A 16280-nucleotide genomic window follows, 5' to 3' on the forward strand; every position below is an offset into this window, starting at 1 on the left:
GCACATTTCTGTCCATTTTACGGGAATTTAGCCAATGTTCACAGTTCACATTGGTAATTCTAGTATGAGATATCCTTTGTATTCTGCTCAGTTCAATCACATATGGCAATAGCCACAGATAATCAGCAAGCAATAAATCCCAATGCATGTCAGAACTAAGCTACAGAGCACCACAGCCACCGTCTGTCTACACCAGGGGCCTACAAGCTCGTCAGCATGAGGGCCACATAGGGAAAAAATAAAGAAGTGTGAGTTTTATAAATTACTGAACTCAAAAGAGTTTAGACTAGGTTACGTTAGATTAGATAGGAAAGGTTAAACTAGGTTAGGTTAGATTAGGTTAGTTTACATTAGGTTTATATGGCAACTAATAAATAATATTCAATTTTTAAAAAGAGCTTGAAATATTGGAATATATATATACAATTATTTATAAACCAGAAAAAATATAGTGACCATCACTGGGGGGGGGGGAGAGAGAGGAGAGGGAAGGGTGGGGGGGGGGGGGGGGGAGAGAGTGGAGGTGGGGGGAGAGTCGGGGTTAGAGGGAGAAGTGGGTGAGAGCGGGAGCGTGGAGAGGGGGAAGGTATTAGAGGGTCTGGTAAAGGGGCGCCATCACTTGCGGGGGCTGCCTCCTCCCTCTCTCTCTCCCTTTCCCCTCTCCCTCTCTCCCAGAGCCAGTGAGATCTGCGCCGCTGCTCCACTCTCTTCCCCGGCCCCGTCTCCCCGGCCCCGTCTCCCCGGCCCCGTCTCCCCGGCCCCGTCTCCCCGGCCCCGTCTCCCCGGCCCCGTCTCCCCGGCCCCGTCTCCCCGGCCCCGTCTCCCCGGCCCCGTCTCCCCGGCCCCGTCTCCCCGGGGTGAGTGGCGGTAGTGGCGAGGAGCAAAGTTTCATGTGTTTGATCTTATTTCACTGCGTTAGAGGGAGACGGAGCCGGGAAAGAGAGCACAGATCTCGCTGATGCTGGGAGAGAGAGAGGGGAGAGAGAGGAGAGGGAGGGAGGGAGGGAGGGAGGGAGGGAGGGAGGGAGGGAGGGAGGGAGGGAGGGAGGGAGGGAGGGAGGGAGGGAGGGAGGGAGGGAGGGAGGGAGGGAGGGAGGGAGGGAGGGAGGGAGGGAGGGAGGGAGGGAGGGAGGGAGGGAGGGAGGGAGGGAGGGAGGGAGGGAGGGAGGGAGGGAGGGAGGGAGGGAGGGAGGGAGGGAGGGAGGGAGGGAGGGAGGGAGGGAGGGAGGGAGGGAGGGAGGGAGGGAGGGAGGGAGGGAGGGAGGGAGGGAGGGAGGGAGGGAGGGAGGGAGGGAGGGAGGGAGGGAGGGAGGGAGGGAGGGAGGGAGCACCTGCAAGTGGCGGCGCTCTTTCACTGGACCCTCCGACACCCTCCCCCTCCCCGAGCTCCCGCTCTCACCCGCTGCTCCCTCTACCCCGACTCTCTCTCTGCCCCCCCCCCTCTCTCTCCCCGGGGTGAGCGGTGAGGAGGGAAGTTTCCTTGGGTTTGTTGTTTGCGAGGGGGCGCTGCGATCTCTCGCCTTGTCCTGGCTCTGGATCGGTGGCGATCCGCTCTCCGGCAGCTTCTGCCTCCTGTTCCCGCAGCCTAAGAGCTTGCTGCGGGCCGGATAAAATCTCGTGGCGGGCCGGACGTGGCCCGTGGGCCATAGTTTGGAGATCCCTGGTCTACAGCACACATTCACTGTGCCTGCAACAGGGCACAGCCTTGTAGCTGGACCATGTTACTGGCACGCTGACTGCTACTGACTATGTCCAACACTCTGAAATTGCATGATAATTAGGGTCTGATTTAGGCAAGCCTCGTTCTCTTTCTCTCCTTTGGACAATTTGGGGTCAACCAACAAACTTACAACTTATCCTTAGCATCACCTATTGCACCTTGGCACATTTTACATCACGTGGAGAATTGCCATTTGACCGAGTGGCCCAGGGTGAATCTTATGCTCATCACAAACCACCTCCCACTCTATTTTATGTAACTTTATTATTCCCATCTCCATCATGACTTCAGTTATAATAAGTTCATAAGTTTGTAAGTTCATAAGTCACAGGACCAGAATTGGGCCCATTCGGCCCATCGAGTTTATTCCGCCATTCAATCATGGTTGTTCTATCTTTCCTTCTCAACCCCATTCTCCTGCCTTCTCCCCATAACGTTTGACACCCGCACTAATCAAGAACCTATCAACCTCCACCTTAAAAGTACCCAAAGACCTGTCCTCCACAGCCGTCTGTGGCAATGAATCCCACAGATTCACCACCCTCTGGCTAAAGAAACAATTGGCCGGTTAGATGAACCAGGGGCTTCCCCACATCCTTTCCACATCTACTCTATCCAGGCTTTATATTATTCGATGTTTCAATGAGATCCCCTCCCCCCTCACCCCCATCCTTCTAAACTAAAGCGGTAATGCCATCATCCCTGGGATCATGCTCATAAACCTCCTCTGGACCCTTTCCAACACCAGCACATCCTTCCTCAGATAAGGGGCCCAAAACTGCTCACAATACTCCAAATACTCCCGATAACGTTTGTCTCTGTAGCTTCTGGAGGTTCTTCCTTGGAGCTCTGCATTGCATTTATCCGTGATCGTATTAATGGTCCTAGTTTTGGACTTCCTCCAAAAAAAGAAATCTCTTCCCAAACAGTCGCATCATCAAACCCATGATAATTTAAAGATCACAGCATGCTCTCTTCATCTCCACTGGCATCTAATTGCTTCTCATTCATTTCATCTTTAGTGCGAACCTTCATCTCCATGAACAGCTTCACATCAGGGGAATAAAACTCCCCTGACAGGCAGCAGTTAATATTTAAGTTTCATCGGTATCTGCTTAATGTCAGTTCAATGCAAGGCCGTGGTCTTTGTCCATGCCTTGCAATGATTAGTGCGCATATAGAGAAACCTGCCGTACATTCTTGGTCATTTATGACTCATTGCTGACAGTTCAACCGTTTGAGCTGTAACAGGCCCAGCACCCACCACTAACGAGGAGCAAGGCCATTTTACACGGTCATAGTTGCTGTTTTAAGGTGCAAGAAAAAAATCATACTCTCCTTCCCTCAGTCAGCTAATAAATGCACTAAAATATGTCCAGTGCCCCAATAAGCTAATGCACACACAGATAGCACGCTGTGCCATCTCTGTGGCTGAAGTAAAAACATAAAACAGATAAGAAATCAGTTAAGTCACCCTGCAACATGAATCCACAGATGTCTCTGTGAGCAGAGGTTACGTACCTGAATTGCAGAGGGGTATGAACATCAGTTTTGATGGCCTGGCTGGCATACTCAGGCCTGTAGGAGCCACACCATACCTGGAGAACACAGGTGAGTGTTAGACAGATAGTTTACAACCCAGCGCTATGAATATTGATTTCTATAATTTCTAGTAACCCTTGCATTCTCTCTCTTTCCCTCCCTCCTTCATCCTGGTCGTCCTGCTGGTTTCATTGTACGTATCCATTCGTTATTACCTCCTCGGCAGCCAACAATGGACCATTACGGGCCCTTTGGTCATTGGTGCTGGCTCTGATTTGCTCAATACCTTTTCATACGTCTAGATTCCCTCTCCCCTGACTCTCAGTGTGACGAAGGGTCTCGACCCGTAACGTCACCTATTCCTTTTTGCCAGAGATGTTGCCAGACCCGCTGAGTTACTCCAGCATTTTGTGTCTCCGGTGTAAACTAGTGTAAACCGGTGTAAAGCATCTGCAGTTCCTTCCTACACATATATTAGTGTTAACCAGTTATAAACAGTAAGGCAACAGTTTGCAAGCATGTTATGATTAGTGCTCTAGTATATGTTTCATGATTAGTACGGGTGTCAGGGGTTATGGTAAGAAGACAGGAGAATGGGGTTAGGAGGGAGAGATAGAACAGCCAGGATTGAATAGCGGAGTAGATGATGGGCCGAATGGCCTAATTCTGCTCCTATCTCTTATGATCTTATGATAATGAAATGGACTATCTAAGTGAGTGGAGACATATTGTAAATGTATTTATTAACAAAATGCTGGAGTAACTCAGCAGGTCAGGCAGCATCTCAGGAGAGAAGGAAAGGGCGACGTTTCGGGTTGAGACCCTTCTTCAGACTGATGTCAGGGGGGGGGGGACAAAGGAAGGATATAGGTGGAGACAGAAAGACAGTGGGAGATCTGGGAAGGGGAAGAGAGGGACAGAGGAACTATCTAAAGTTGGAGAATGTATGATCTATTGGGAATTGTGCTAATAGTGCTAAGCAATCTGAGAGTCTTGGATATTTACAGAAGAGAGTTGATTATAGTTTTGATCATGGGTGATGTTGTCGTGCTGCAAGTGGAGAGCCTCAACAATTATCCCAGTGTCTCTGGATGAGGTAAGCATCCAGCTGCTGGCTCATTGCCTCTGAGCGAGAATCAGTGCACAGCAGCATAAACTGGGAAATGAAAAATCAGCTCAATCTTTCTACGAATCCTTCCATGGATGTGGAAATATGATCGTTTCAGATCTGCACGTGTTTAGTTTTAGTTTAGTTTAGTTTAAAGATACAGCGAGGAAACAGGCCCTTTGGCCCACAAGTCCACACCGACCAGCGATCCCCACACATTAACACTATCCTACACACACAAGGGACAATTTACACATAAGCCATGCCAATTATCCTACATACCTGTACGTCTTTGGAGTGTGGGAGGAAACCGAAGATAATAGACAATAGACAATAGACAACTCGGTGCAGGAGTAGGCCATTCGGCCCTTCAAGCCAGCACCACCATTCACCGTGATCATGGTTGATTATCCACAATCAGTACCCCGTTCCTGCCTTATCCCCATATCCCTTGACTCCGCTATCATTAAGAGCTCGGTAAAAACCCATGCAGTCACGGGGAGAACGTACAAACTCCGTACAGACAGCACCCATAGTCAGGATCGAACCTGGGTCTCTGGCGCTGCAAGCACTGTAAGGCAGCAACTCTACCGCTGCGCCACTGTGGATCTCAGACCCAGCTAAGAGGGAGGAGGTAATCTAAATGTGTAGGGAGGACATTTTCCTCTTGGACGCTGTGATTGCTTGACAGAGGTTACATAAGACAAGGAGCACTAATAGGAAATTCAGCTGTTCAGGAAACTATCCTAGGTAGGAAAGAACTGCAGATGCTGGTTTACACCTAAGATGGATACAAAATGTTGGAGTAACTCAGCGGGACAGACAACATCTCTGAAGAGAAGGTATGGGTGACGTTTCAGGTCGAAACCCAAAACATCACCCATTCCTTCTCTCCAAGGGATGCTGCCTGTCCCGTTGAGCTACTCCAGCATTTTGTATCTATCTCGTGAGGCAATCTGAAACTGGCTGACAATCAAGAACTACTTCATAAAAAAGTTGGACATTGGTGTATATATACAAAATTACAGACTGTATAATGCCCAAGAGCCACACCATTATCTCCCACTTATCTTTATATTCAGTTCTACCCAATTGAAGTGCCCTTTCATTTATTAAGTTGCAACCTCTTTCCCTCTTGCCATTTATAAACTATCACCAAGTGAATTTCTGTCTTCACTTTACCTGTGCAAAGTTAAGGAAAAAAAGTTGTTTGTGTGTCAGATTCAGGCCAGGTAGTTCCACTTCTTCTCCTTCTTTCTTCACCCATTTCAAATAGGCCTGGAAAACACAGGGTCGAGTCAATAAAACTCATCCACCCAAACCCACACCACAAGCTTATGGGTGAAGAGAATAATGACTGTGGCCTCGCCAAACTTAAAAATATATATATTTCTAAATACAACATTCTGGCAACTTGCCCTTGCAAGATCAGATAATCTGCAATCACAAGATCTTACAATGAGCATACATTCAACAATGCGGCAACTTGTGTTAATACAGCCCCTCCAGCAGAGCAAGATGACTCGCACAGCTTCACAGGAGTATTGGTGCTCACCCATGATGAGACACTGCGATCGTTTTATCCATACATCTTGATTTCATCCCAATATCCTTTCATCGCCCTTTCCCAACAAGGACATAGGTTCAAGGTGGAGGGGAAAATATTTAATAGGAATCCGAGGGGTAACTTTTTCACACAAAGGGTGGTGGATGTATGGGACAAGCTGCCAGAGGAGGACGTTGAGGCAGGGACTATCCCATTGTTTAAGAAGCAGTTTGACAGGTACATGGGCAGGACAGGTTTGGAGGGATATGGACCAAGCACAGGCTGACACATGTTGGCCAGTGTGGGCAAGTTGGGCCGAAGGGCCTGTTTCTACACTGTATCACTCTATGACTCTATGGGCAATTGACCTATTTTTATTCATTGTTTAGCACATAGATGTCACAGGCTCAGACGGCATTGAAGGCTCAGGCGTAATTGCCTTCGAGTCAGGAGTCAAGAGTGTGTTTTGTCATATGTATCAAAATGAAACAATGAAATTCTTACTTACAGCAGCACAACAGGTTTGTAAATGCAGTAGTATGTTTCAATAGAAAATATAATAAACAAATATTTTTTTAAAGTTCAATAAATAAAAAACCTAATAGAATGCAAAGAAAAACAAAACCAAGCATGAAGACCTTAGCGCAATCAAGGCAGTTTGCCATTTAATTCCCTTTGTGTTATTTTATTCTATGAGACACAAACAATGTTCAGCTAGAAGTGCCATTGAACGGTGCCTGCTGAGATCCCCTCCATCTCTGAAGCCAGTTTTCAGCCAATTTGATTCACTTCTCATGATATCAAGAGTCAGCTGCGAACACTGAATGCAGCCGGGAACATTAGGACCAGATGATATCTCAGCTGTAGTACTGAAAACTTGGTCCAGTACTAGCAGCACCTGAGCCAAGCTGTTTCAGTAAATTTACACCATTGGCATCTATCTGACAATCTGGAAAACCGGCCATGTGTGTCCCATAAACACAAAACAAATCCAATCTGGCTAATTAGATCTTGCACGTCTCAATTCATCGGCAACATGCGAGAAGGTGTTGTTGACAATGCTTTCAACTGGAACTTGTTCTCCAATAATCTACTCTTGGGTTTTGCCAAGACTACTCAGTTCTAGATCACATCACAACCCTGATCCATGCATGGACCTGGACAGAATTCCAGTAGAGAGGTGAAAATGACCACCCTTGACATAACTGTTACATTTGACAGAGTGCGTCTTTAAGGAGCTCTGGAGAAACTGCAGACAGTTGACATCAAGGGGAACACACCAATAGTTGAAGACGTCCTTTGCAAAGGAAGATGGCTGTGACGGCTGGACGCCATCATCTCAGATCAAACACATCAGTGCAGGACTTCCTCAGGACATTTCCTAACTCTAAGTTGGAGAAGTCGATGTTCATACCGCTGGGCTGCAAGCTGCCCAAGCGAAATATGAGGTGCTGTTCCTCCAATTTCCAGTGGGCCTCACTATGGCACTGGAGGAGGCCCATGACAGAAAGGTCAGACTGGGAGTGGGAGGGGGAGTTGAAGTGCTCAGCCACCGGGAGATCAGGTTGGTTAAGGCGGACTGAGCGAAGGTGTTGAGCGAAACGATCGAAAAGATGGTGAGGATAGGCTGATAGGTGGCAGAGAAGTAACCTTCTCACCAACAGGAGAGAACCCAACCACACACCGTTGATATTCAATGGCATGATCATTGCTTATTCCCTACTTTTTACATCCTGGAATCACCGTGGGATCACAGGCTTGGACTAGTGTAGAAGGAATAGAAGTGTAAAAACACACACCTCCAGATTCAGAGACAGTTTCTTCCCAGCCGTTATCATGCAACAGAACCACCCCGCTGCAACCAGAGTGCAGTCATGAACTACTATCTACCTCATTGGTGACCCTCCGACTATCTTTGATTGGACTTTACTGGGTTTACCTTGCACTAAACATTATTTCCTTATCATATATCTGTACACTGTAAATGGCTCAATTGTAAACATGTATTGTCTTTCCGCTGGCTGGTTAGCACGTAACAAAAGTTTTTCATTGTACTTTGGTACACGTGAGAATAAACTAACTGATAAACTGAATGCAGCAGCAGCAACAATAAAGGAATTAGACACTGGCAAGGATGAAGCAGACCTGCTGGCTGTCATTGTGTGTCCTCTGCAGCTACTTGCCTCGTTCTTCTAACAGGAGATCTACCACCAAGAAGGGAAGGAGGAGCAATTTCCCTTCCAAATGACGTGCCACCCAGACCTGGCAAAGACCTTGTCTCTAGATCTCAATCCCGAATCTCCCTCCTGACTGCACTGCGGGAGGACCTTGGCCCGGAATACAGGAATGGTTCAAGGAGGCAGCTTACAACCTCTTCTCAAGAATAGTTAGGGATTGCCAGTGAAACTCCTATCCTGAAAAAAGAGGATATATGTAAATATGAAAACTGACCAATGCAGCAAACTCAATCATACTTTTTTGAAACAAATCGAAAAATGGATTTCAAGTTATAAAATGACATCGTGTAAACTGGCGTTCGTTGTGTGATTACATTCACGGGATATTGGGGAAAATTGTCCTGGAATATTTCAATCCATAGTTTCCACCATTGGGGAGGTCTCCTTTCAATATGTGTAGGATAGCAGCATCTTGTGACTGTCAAGCAGGCTGCTGAGTGCCTTACCTTGTACGCCTGCCTGACGCCTCCATTGTCTGCGATATTTTCACCCAGAGTGCTGATCCCACTTACCTGCGTGAAAAAGAATTGCCAGGGTGAAGTGAAACATTACACTTGCAGACGTGGGGAAGCAAAATGTGGCTGGCAGCTAGGAAAATAAATGTCATTTCTGTCCTCAGTTATAAAAGATTTATGATCAAAAGAAGTGATCTGTTTATGTTTTGCTTCTAATGGACCTGCTAACGGGTTTAAAACAAATGGATTGTCTTCATTCAAGTGATAAGCTTGAATAAAGATGATTCATTTATTGGGTGGCTTAATCGGAACACACCATGCACTGCCTGATCCTCGAGGCAAAGGCATTTCTAACCTGCTTGTTGGGCTTGTCTCAGACCATGGAAAAGGCTGGCCATTGTTACCTGGTTGCGTTACAGAGAGCATTGAAAGCAGCCAATGCACAAACATTGCCAAATGGACATGCTCAGCACACAGGCCTGCTGGAAATGGTTCTTCAAATGGTCATTCAGGTACTTCTCAGGTGGCAAGCTACAGAACCCCACCACTCATTGAGAGAAAGAACGTTCTCCTGAACTTCCCCTCTTAAATTTCTGGCAATTAACTGGAATCTATAACGTGGTGAAAAGGATGCCAGTTTGTACCAAAGATAGATACCAAATCATGGAGTAACTCAGCAGGTCAGGCAGCATCTCTGGAGAAAAAGTATTGGTGACGTTTCAGATCTGAACTTTTCTTCAGACTTCTTAAAGGTCCTGACCCAAAACGTCACTGTCCATTTTATCTAGAGATGCTCCCTGACCCGCTGAGTTACACCAGCATTTCGTTCCCATTTTAAAATTAAATCTATGTTGCCCATCATTGATTTTTCAGCCAAAAGAAATAGGTCCTCATTTTTTACCCATGGTGAACTGTTCATTTTTTTAATATACCTTATTGCTAATTTCTCACTATCTCTTAGTCTCTGCCTTTCCCACAAGTCTGTCCTCAAACTTTTAACTGGTTATGTTAGAAATGTTTTAGTTGGACACATTTACTAATCCCTAGTGCACTTTTATTTCATTAAGATACCGGTGTCTCATCAGTGTTAATACTTCTTCTCAAAATTCTGGAGTAACTCAGCAGGTCGGGCAGGATCTCAGGAGAGAAGGAATGGGTGACGTTTCGGGTCGAGATCCTTCTTCAGACTGATGTCAGGGGGGCGGGACAAAGGAAGGATATAGGTGGAGACAGGAAGTTAGAGGGAGAACTGGGAAGGGGGAGGGGAAGAGAGGGACAGAGGAACTATCTAAAGTTGGAGAAGTCAATGTTCATACCGCTGGGCTGCAAGCTGCCCAAGCGAAATATGAGGTGCTGTTCCTCCAATTTCCAGTAGGTCTCACTATGGCACTGGAGGAGGCCCATGACAGAAAGGTCAGACTGGGAGTGGGAGGGGGAGTTGAAGTGCTCAGCCACCAGGAGATCAGGTTGGTTAAGGCGGACTGAGCGAAGGTGTTGAGTGAGTTAAGTCGAGTTAAGTTAAGTGTTAATACTTCCATCACTGCAAGAACAGACTCTCTTCTGGACATTGGACCTGCACAAGGTGCCTGCTTTACGTTGTGAAGTTCTCCTGAAGGATGGAGGCATTGGGTTGGGGCCAACACCAACATCAGAAGGTGGGGGAATTTAGAAAGATCAGGCAAAACATCATCACTGACATAATGGTTGTGAATGGTGAACGACCCGTGGGTTTAATGTGCAGGATAGAACTGCAGATGCTAGTTTAAATCGAAGGTAGACACAAAATGCTGGAGTAACTCAGCGGGCCAGGCAGCATCTCTGGAGAGAAGGAATGGGTGACGTTTCGGGTCGAGACCCTTCTTCAGAATTTTCCCTCAAAATGACCAAAAGTAAATTAAAAATAAGTGTGAAGAAATAACTAAAGTGTGAAGAGAGAACTAGACATTGTTTATTTGGTGCTTTTTGCCATCCTCAGAACATCTCTGACCCAACAGTGAGTGCATTCCCCGTGTGAGTTATACGACAGGTAACATCTCACTACTATTGACAGCTATTAGCTTGGTGGAAATTCCTCCACATTTATTGCCTTTTGCTTCCAACTAACAAAGTAAACAGACAAAAGTAATACTGACACTCTGTCCGCCAGCTAAATCCCATGTGTAGTTTCCATACTGATGCACCATGCAATCAGACAGCTCTTCGAAATTCGTGGCTGAAAAATTACTCCACCAGTCATACATGTTGCCATCCTTGTCATAGTTTCTTCCTAGAGGTTAACAAAGATAACGAAAAATGTTTTTGCTGAAACAAAATCATAATTAAAGCAGAACAGCAATCATTCTCAGTAATCTAAATACTAAAATTCTCGTTTGTTGATCTGTTTCTTCCTGAACTACAGCCAAAACGCTACACGATAGCGCGACAATTTTAGGCCCACCTTACTCACCGTCATCCCTTTGGTGCTAATGGAAGAAGTTTCATTGAAATCGGTGTTATATTTTTAAAGTTATTCACAATTTAAAGTTTAAATCTACCTCCGAGGAAGGGAGGGGATGGAGGGAGGGGGCGAGAGGATGCAGGATAAAAGGGAGTTGATGGGGATGGAGTTGGGGGAGGGGAAGGGTGGAATGGGGAGGGGGAGGGGGAGGGAGGGGGGAGGGAGGGGGAAGGGAGGGGGGAGGGAGGGAGGGGGAGGAGGGAGAGAGGGGAAGGGGGAGGAGAGGGTGCTGCACCAATGATGGAGAGGTTTGGGTCCAAGTTAATACTATATTTGGAGATATTCTTTTGTCTATAAAAAACAATTTTGCCCGCATATTACAGCATTGCCCTGGGCAAAGGAAAGAGAACTATTAAAAATGTAAAAGCAATGGGAAAAGTACATAATCTGCAAATAGTAAAAATAAATGCAAATAAAATAAGTTATCTAATCGAGCAAAGACTTGCTTGGAGGCGTTGTTGCACAAAATGTCAGATGGAAAATTGAGGGTGTGGCAAATAGCTTGGAAGCTGCATTTAGATAATGGTTCTATTCATGCCTACCATTATCGTCAAATCCATGTATGATCTCATGGCCAATCACCATCCCGATCCCTCCAAAGTTCAGAGCTTGAAGCTGGTGTGTGCTGAAGAACGGAGGCTGCAGAATTCCAGCTGGAAACACTGTGAGGAACAAACAATCTGCTCCAGTACCAACGTCAAAACTGGGGACATATGTTTTGAAAAGCTGTTTTATCGTCTGCATGTTACGCAATAAACATTGACAGAGAGAATGAAAACAATTGGAAATGAAATAAGAAAGACTGCATCAGCATCTTTTGGCACAGTGGCACAGCTGGTCGAGCTGTTGCCTCACAGTACCAGAGACCAAAGAAGTACAAGTTTGTAGGTTAATTGGCTGGGCAAATGTTTAAAAAAAATTGTCCCTAGTGGGTGTAGGATAGTGTTAATGTGCGGGGATCGCTGGGCGGCGCGGACCCGGTGGGCCGAAGGGCCTGTTTCTGCGCTGTATCTCTAAAAAAAAGACCCAGGTTCAATTCTGACCTCAGGTGCTGTCTGCATGGAGTTTACTCATTCACCCTGTGATCATGTGGGTTTCCTCCAGGTGTTCTGGTTTCCTTGCACATCCCAAAAGCGTGCCTGTATATTAACCCTGGTGTATAGGGTGGATGAGAAATGAGATGACGTAGAACTAGTGTGGAGGGCGATCGATGGTCAGTGTGGGCCCAGTGGCTCAGAGGGTCTGTCTCCATGCTGTATCTTTCACAGTCAAAAAGCTCAATTCAGATTGAGCCTCATTCTGGAGTTATTTTTTGAAATAAGTTAGGACAAACTATTCCCAGTGACAGGGATATTGGTAAACAGGGAACGCAGAGTTAATGAGATTGGAAAGAACCAGAGAGGAGTTGAGGATGTTTTGTGCAGGAAATTGGTATTAGGACATTATTATTACTGAAGGGAACAGATTCAAAAACATCTTACAGATGGGCAGTGAATAAATTCTTGAAGGGATAATCCTCCAAGACCGTGAGTTGAGGTAAAGGGATTAATTGAAAGCTCTTTGAGACAATCTCTGCAGACACAATGATCTGAGTGACCTTCTCATTATACTCCTTTTGAAGCCTTGACCTCTATAATGGAGTCAGGAGAACCATCTCTCCCTGAGTGTCAGCAAGATGGAGGAGCTAGTCATTGATGTCAGGAAGTGTCGTGGAGTACATACCCCAATCAGCATCAATAGTTCGAAGTGCAAATGGTTGAGAGCTTCAATGATCTGTCATGGGCCGACCACACTGATATGAGTAGGCATACCAATGCCTCTGCATCGTGAGGAGACTGCGGAAATTCACCATGTCTCCAATGACTCTTACAAACGTCTACTAATGCATCATAGAATGCATCATGGTGGGCTGCATCACAGCTTGCTTTGGGAATTGCTCTGCCCAAGGCCACAAAGAATGACAGAGTTGTAGATGTAGCTCAGTTCATCACACAGACCAGGCTTCCCACCATTGACTCCAACTACACATGCTACCTCGGAAAAGCAGCCAACAAAATCGAAGAAGTCCCACCCTGCTCATTCCTCATTCTCATGAATCCTGTCCAGCAGAAAGTATAGAAACTTGAAAATGCGCACCACTAGACTAAATTATCAGATGTCTAAATGGTTTTTCCATAATCTTGGATAGTATTGAATTCATCTCCACTCCATTGTGGACATTGGCTTTGTCTCTGGAACTGGTGCACTGCAATACTGGGAACTGTATTCTGCACTCTGTATCTCCTCTTGTACAACTCCATTGTATTTGAGTTTGACTTGATTACATTCATGTATGTCATATCTGATCTGATTGGATAACATGCAGAATGCTTTTCACCGTACGTCGGTACACGTGACAATAATAAACCTAAACCTTTGAAGGGAAATGTGATTTATGGTCAATGATAGTATGAGGGTGTGGGTAGTTTAGGAGAGAGCGTGGTGTGTGGAAGGACTAATACATGGGCTTGTATTCACTGGAGTTTAGAAGGATGAGAGGGGATCTTATAGAAACATATAAAATTACAAGCTAGATGCAGGAAAAATGTTCCCAATGTTGGGCGAGTCCAGAACCAGGGGCCACAGTTTTAGAATAAAGGGGAGGCCATTTAAAACTGAGGTGAGAAAAAACTTTTTCACCCAGAGAGTTGTGAATTTGTGGAATTGCCACAGAGGGCAGTGGAAGTCAAATCACTGGATGGATTTAAGAGAGAGTTAGATAGAGCTCTAGGGGCTAGTGGAATCGAGGGATATGGGGAGAAGGCAGGCATTGGGGACGATCAGCCATGATCACAATGAATGGTGCTGTTGGCTCGAAGGGCCGAATGGCGTCCTCCTGCACCTATTTTCTATGTTTCTATAGTGAGCATGTGTCTGTGCGCATGTATGCAGGAAGTAGCATCTGCACCTCACCGTGACATAGAGTCATAGCGAGATACAGCGTGCAAACAGGTCCTTCAGTCCAACTTGCCCACACCAACCAACATGTCCCAGCTACACTAGTCCCACCTGCCAGCAATTAATCCATATCCCTCCAAACATGTCCCATCCATGTTCCTGTCAAACTGTTAAATGTTGGGATAGTCCCTGCCTCAATTACCTCCTCTGGCAGCTTGTTCCATACACCCACCACCCTTTGTGTGAAAAAGTTACCCCTCAGATTCCTATTAAATCTTTTCACCTTCACCTTAAACCTATGTCCTCTGGTCCTCGATTCACCTACTCTGGGCTAGAGACTCTGTGTATCTTCCCGATCTATTCCTCTTATGATCTTATACACATAAGATCATCCTCCTGCGATCCAAGGAATAGAGACCCAGCCTACTCAGCCTCTGCACATAGCTCATCCGTCTAGTCCTGGCAACATCCTCGTAAATGTTCTCTGTACCCTTTCCAGCTTGACAACATCTTTCCTATAAGACGGTGCCCAGAACTGAACACAATACTGTAAATGTGGCCTCACCAACGTATTATACAACTGCAACATGACCTCCCAACTTCGATACTCAATATTCTGGCTGATGAAGGCCAGTGTGCCAAAAGCCTTTTTGACCACCTGTGACTCCACCTTCAGGGAATTATGCACCTGCACTCCTAGATCGCTCTGCTCCACAACACTACCCAGCGTTCTGCCATTCTCTGTGTAGGTCCTGCCTATGTTAGACTTCCCAAAATACAACACCTCTCATTTTTCTGCATTATATTCCATCAACCATTCCTCAGCCCACTTGGCCAATTGATCAAGATCCTGCTGCAATTTTTCACAGCCATCTTCACTATCTACAAAACCATCCACTTTTGTATCATCATCTTGCTAATCTTGCCATGTATGTTTTCATCCAAATCATTGAAATAGATGTCAAACACAGTAACGGGCCCAGCACCAAACCCTGAGGCACACCACTAGTCATAGGCCTCCAGTACGAGAAGCAACCTTCACCATCACCCTCTGCTTTCTTCCATGAAGCTAATTTTCTATCCTGCGAGATTTCTTGGACCATTGCTCCATTATGCAGGGATTTCTACTCTTGGAGGAGGCAACTAAAGCAACTTGAGTCCCCTGCTCTTCGAATGCTGCCTCTCTTGCCACCCACCTCCTCCCTCCTCAGTGCTGTGTTTCTGTGGCTGGTTGCAGTAAGGATGATCCTAAAGGACCGATGCCTTTCAATGACGGAAGCATAGCAAACTGTCCGCTGTTTGCAGATAATATTTAACAGATTATTTTCATGCATGGACCTCCCTAACATTATTTCAAACACGTTTTACTTACTTTTTTAGGGGAACTCAATTTTTTGCAGGCACTAACACCAGCAATATTGTAGCCCACGAAAAATATGTACATTCCTACTTGTAAGATAACACAGCCAGATACCTGATCCAATGCTCCATCAGAGGATGCTGAATTTTGCAGGAGCACTGATGGTTCTTCATTACACCTGGATGTTGTGCCAGTTCCCCTTCATAACTATCTGGTTGAGATCAGCCATGTAAAGCAAATAACGACTAGTGAAATTGAACCCCACCCAGCACAGTGGCACAATGGTAGAGTTGCTGCCTTACAGCGCCAGTGACGCAGGTTCGATCCTGACTACGGGTGCTGCCTGTATGGAGTTTGTAAGTTCTCCCCATGACCACATGGGTTTTCTCCGGGTGCTCCAATTTCCTCCCACACTCCAAAGACAGATGGGTTTGTACATTAGTTGGCATCGGTAAAGATTGTAAATTGTCCCCAGTGTGTAGGATAGTGCTAGTGTGTGGGGTCACTGGTCGGCGCGGACCCAGTGGGCTAAAAGACCTGTTTCCACGCTGTATCTCTAAACTAAAGTTAAAAAAAATATCCTTTGTATTTCACTGCTTGAAATAACCTTAACAAACAGAAGAACCTTAAAAATTCTTTATCACATTGCAACTAGTATTAATGTTACAGCAATGTAATTATGACGTACCTATCTGATTGCGGCTCGGCAAATAAAAAGCGTTTACAACAGCAGCACCAATGATCCATCTGAAATAGTGGAGATGAAGATATTATAAGAAGATAACTGCAGATGCTGGTACAAATCGAAGGTTTTTATTCACAAAATGCTGGAGTAACTCAGCAGGTCAGGCAGCATCTCGGGAGAGAAGGAATTCCTT

General features: G+C 45.9%; 1 protein-coding gene across 1 annotated transcript in view; it reads right to left on the minus strand.

The window, feature by feature from the left end:
- Nucleotides 1-3241: 3241 nt before the first annotated feature.
- Nucleotides 3242-16280, minus strand: part of LOC144591584 (membrane metallo-endopeptidase-like 1) — a gene marked incomplete at both ends in the record, with an annotated part of 34146 nt that continues 21107 nt past the window's right edge. The window contains 6 exons of the mRNA XM_078395652.1: nucleotides 3242-3318; nucleotides 5553-5648; nucleotides 8600-8665; nucleotides 10741-10874; nucleotides 11648-11767; nucleotides 16091-16149. Of these exons, the coding sequence (XP_078251778.1) occupies nucleotides 3242-3318; nucleotides 5553-5648; nucleotides 8600-8665; nucleotides 10741-10874; nucleotides 11648-11767; nucleotides 16091-16149 (552 nt within the window). The remainder of the gene's footprint in view (nucleotides 3319-5552; nucleotides 5649-8599; nucleotides 8666-10740; nucleotides 10875-11647; nucleotides 11768-16090; nucleotides 16150-16280) is intronic.

The sequence above is a fragment of the Rhinoraja longicauda genome, unplaced genomic scaffold (genome assembly GCF_053455715.1).
Source record: "Rhinoraja longicauda isolate Sanriku21f unplaced genomic scaffold, sRhiLon1.1 Scf001152, whole genome shotgun sequence".
Classification (NCBI taxonomy): domain Eukaryota; kingdom Metazoa; phylum Chordata; class Chondrichthyes; order Rajiformes; family Arhynchobatidae; genus Rhinoraja; species Rhinoraja longicauda.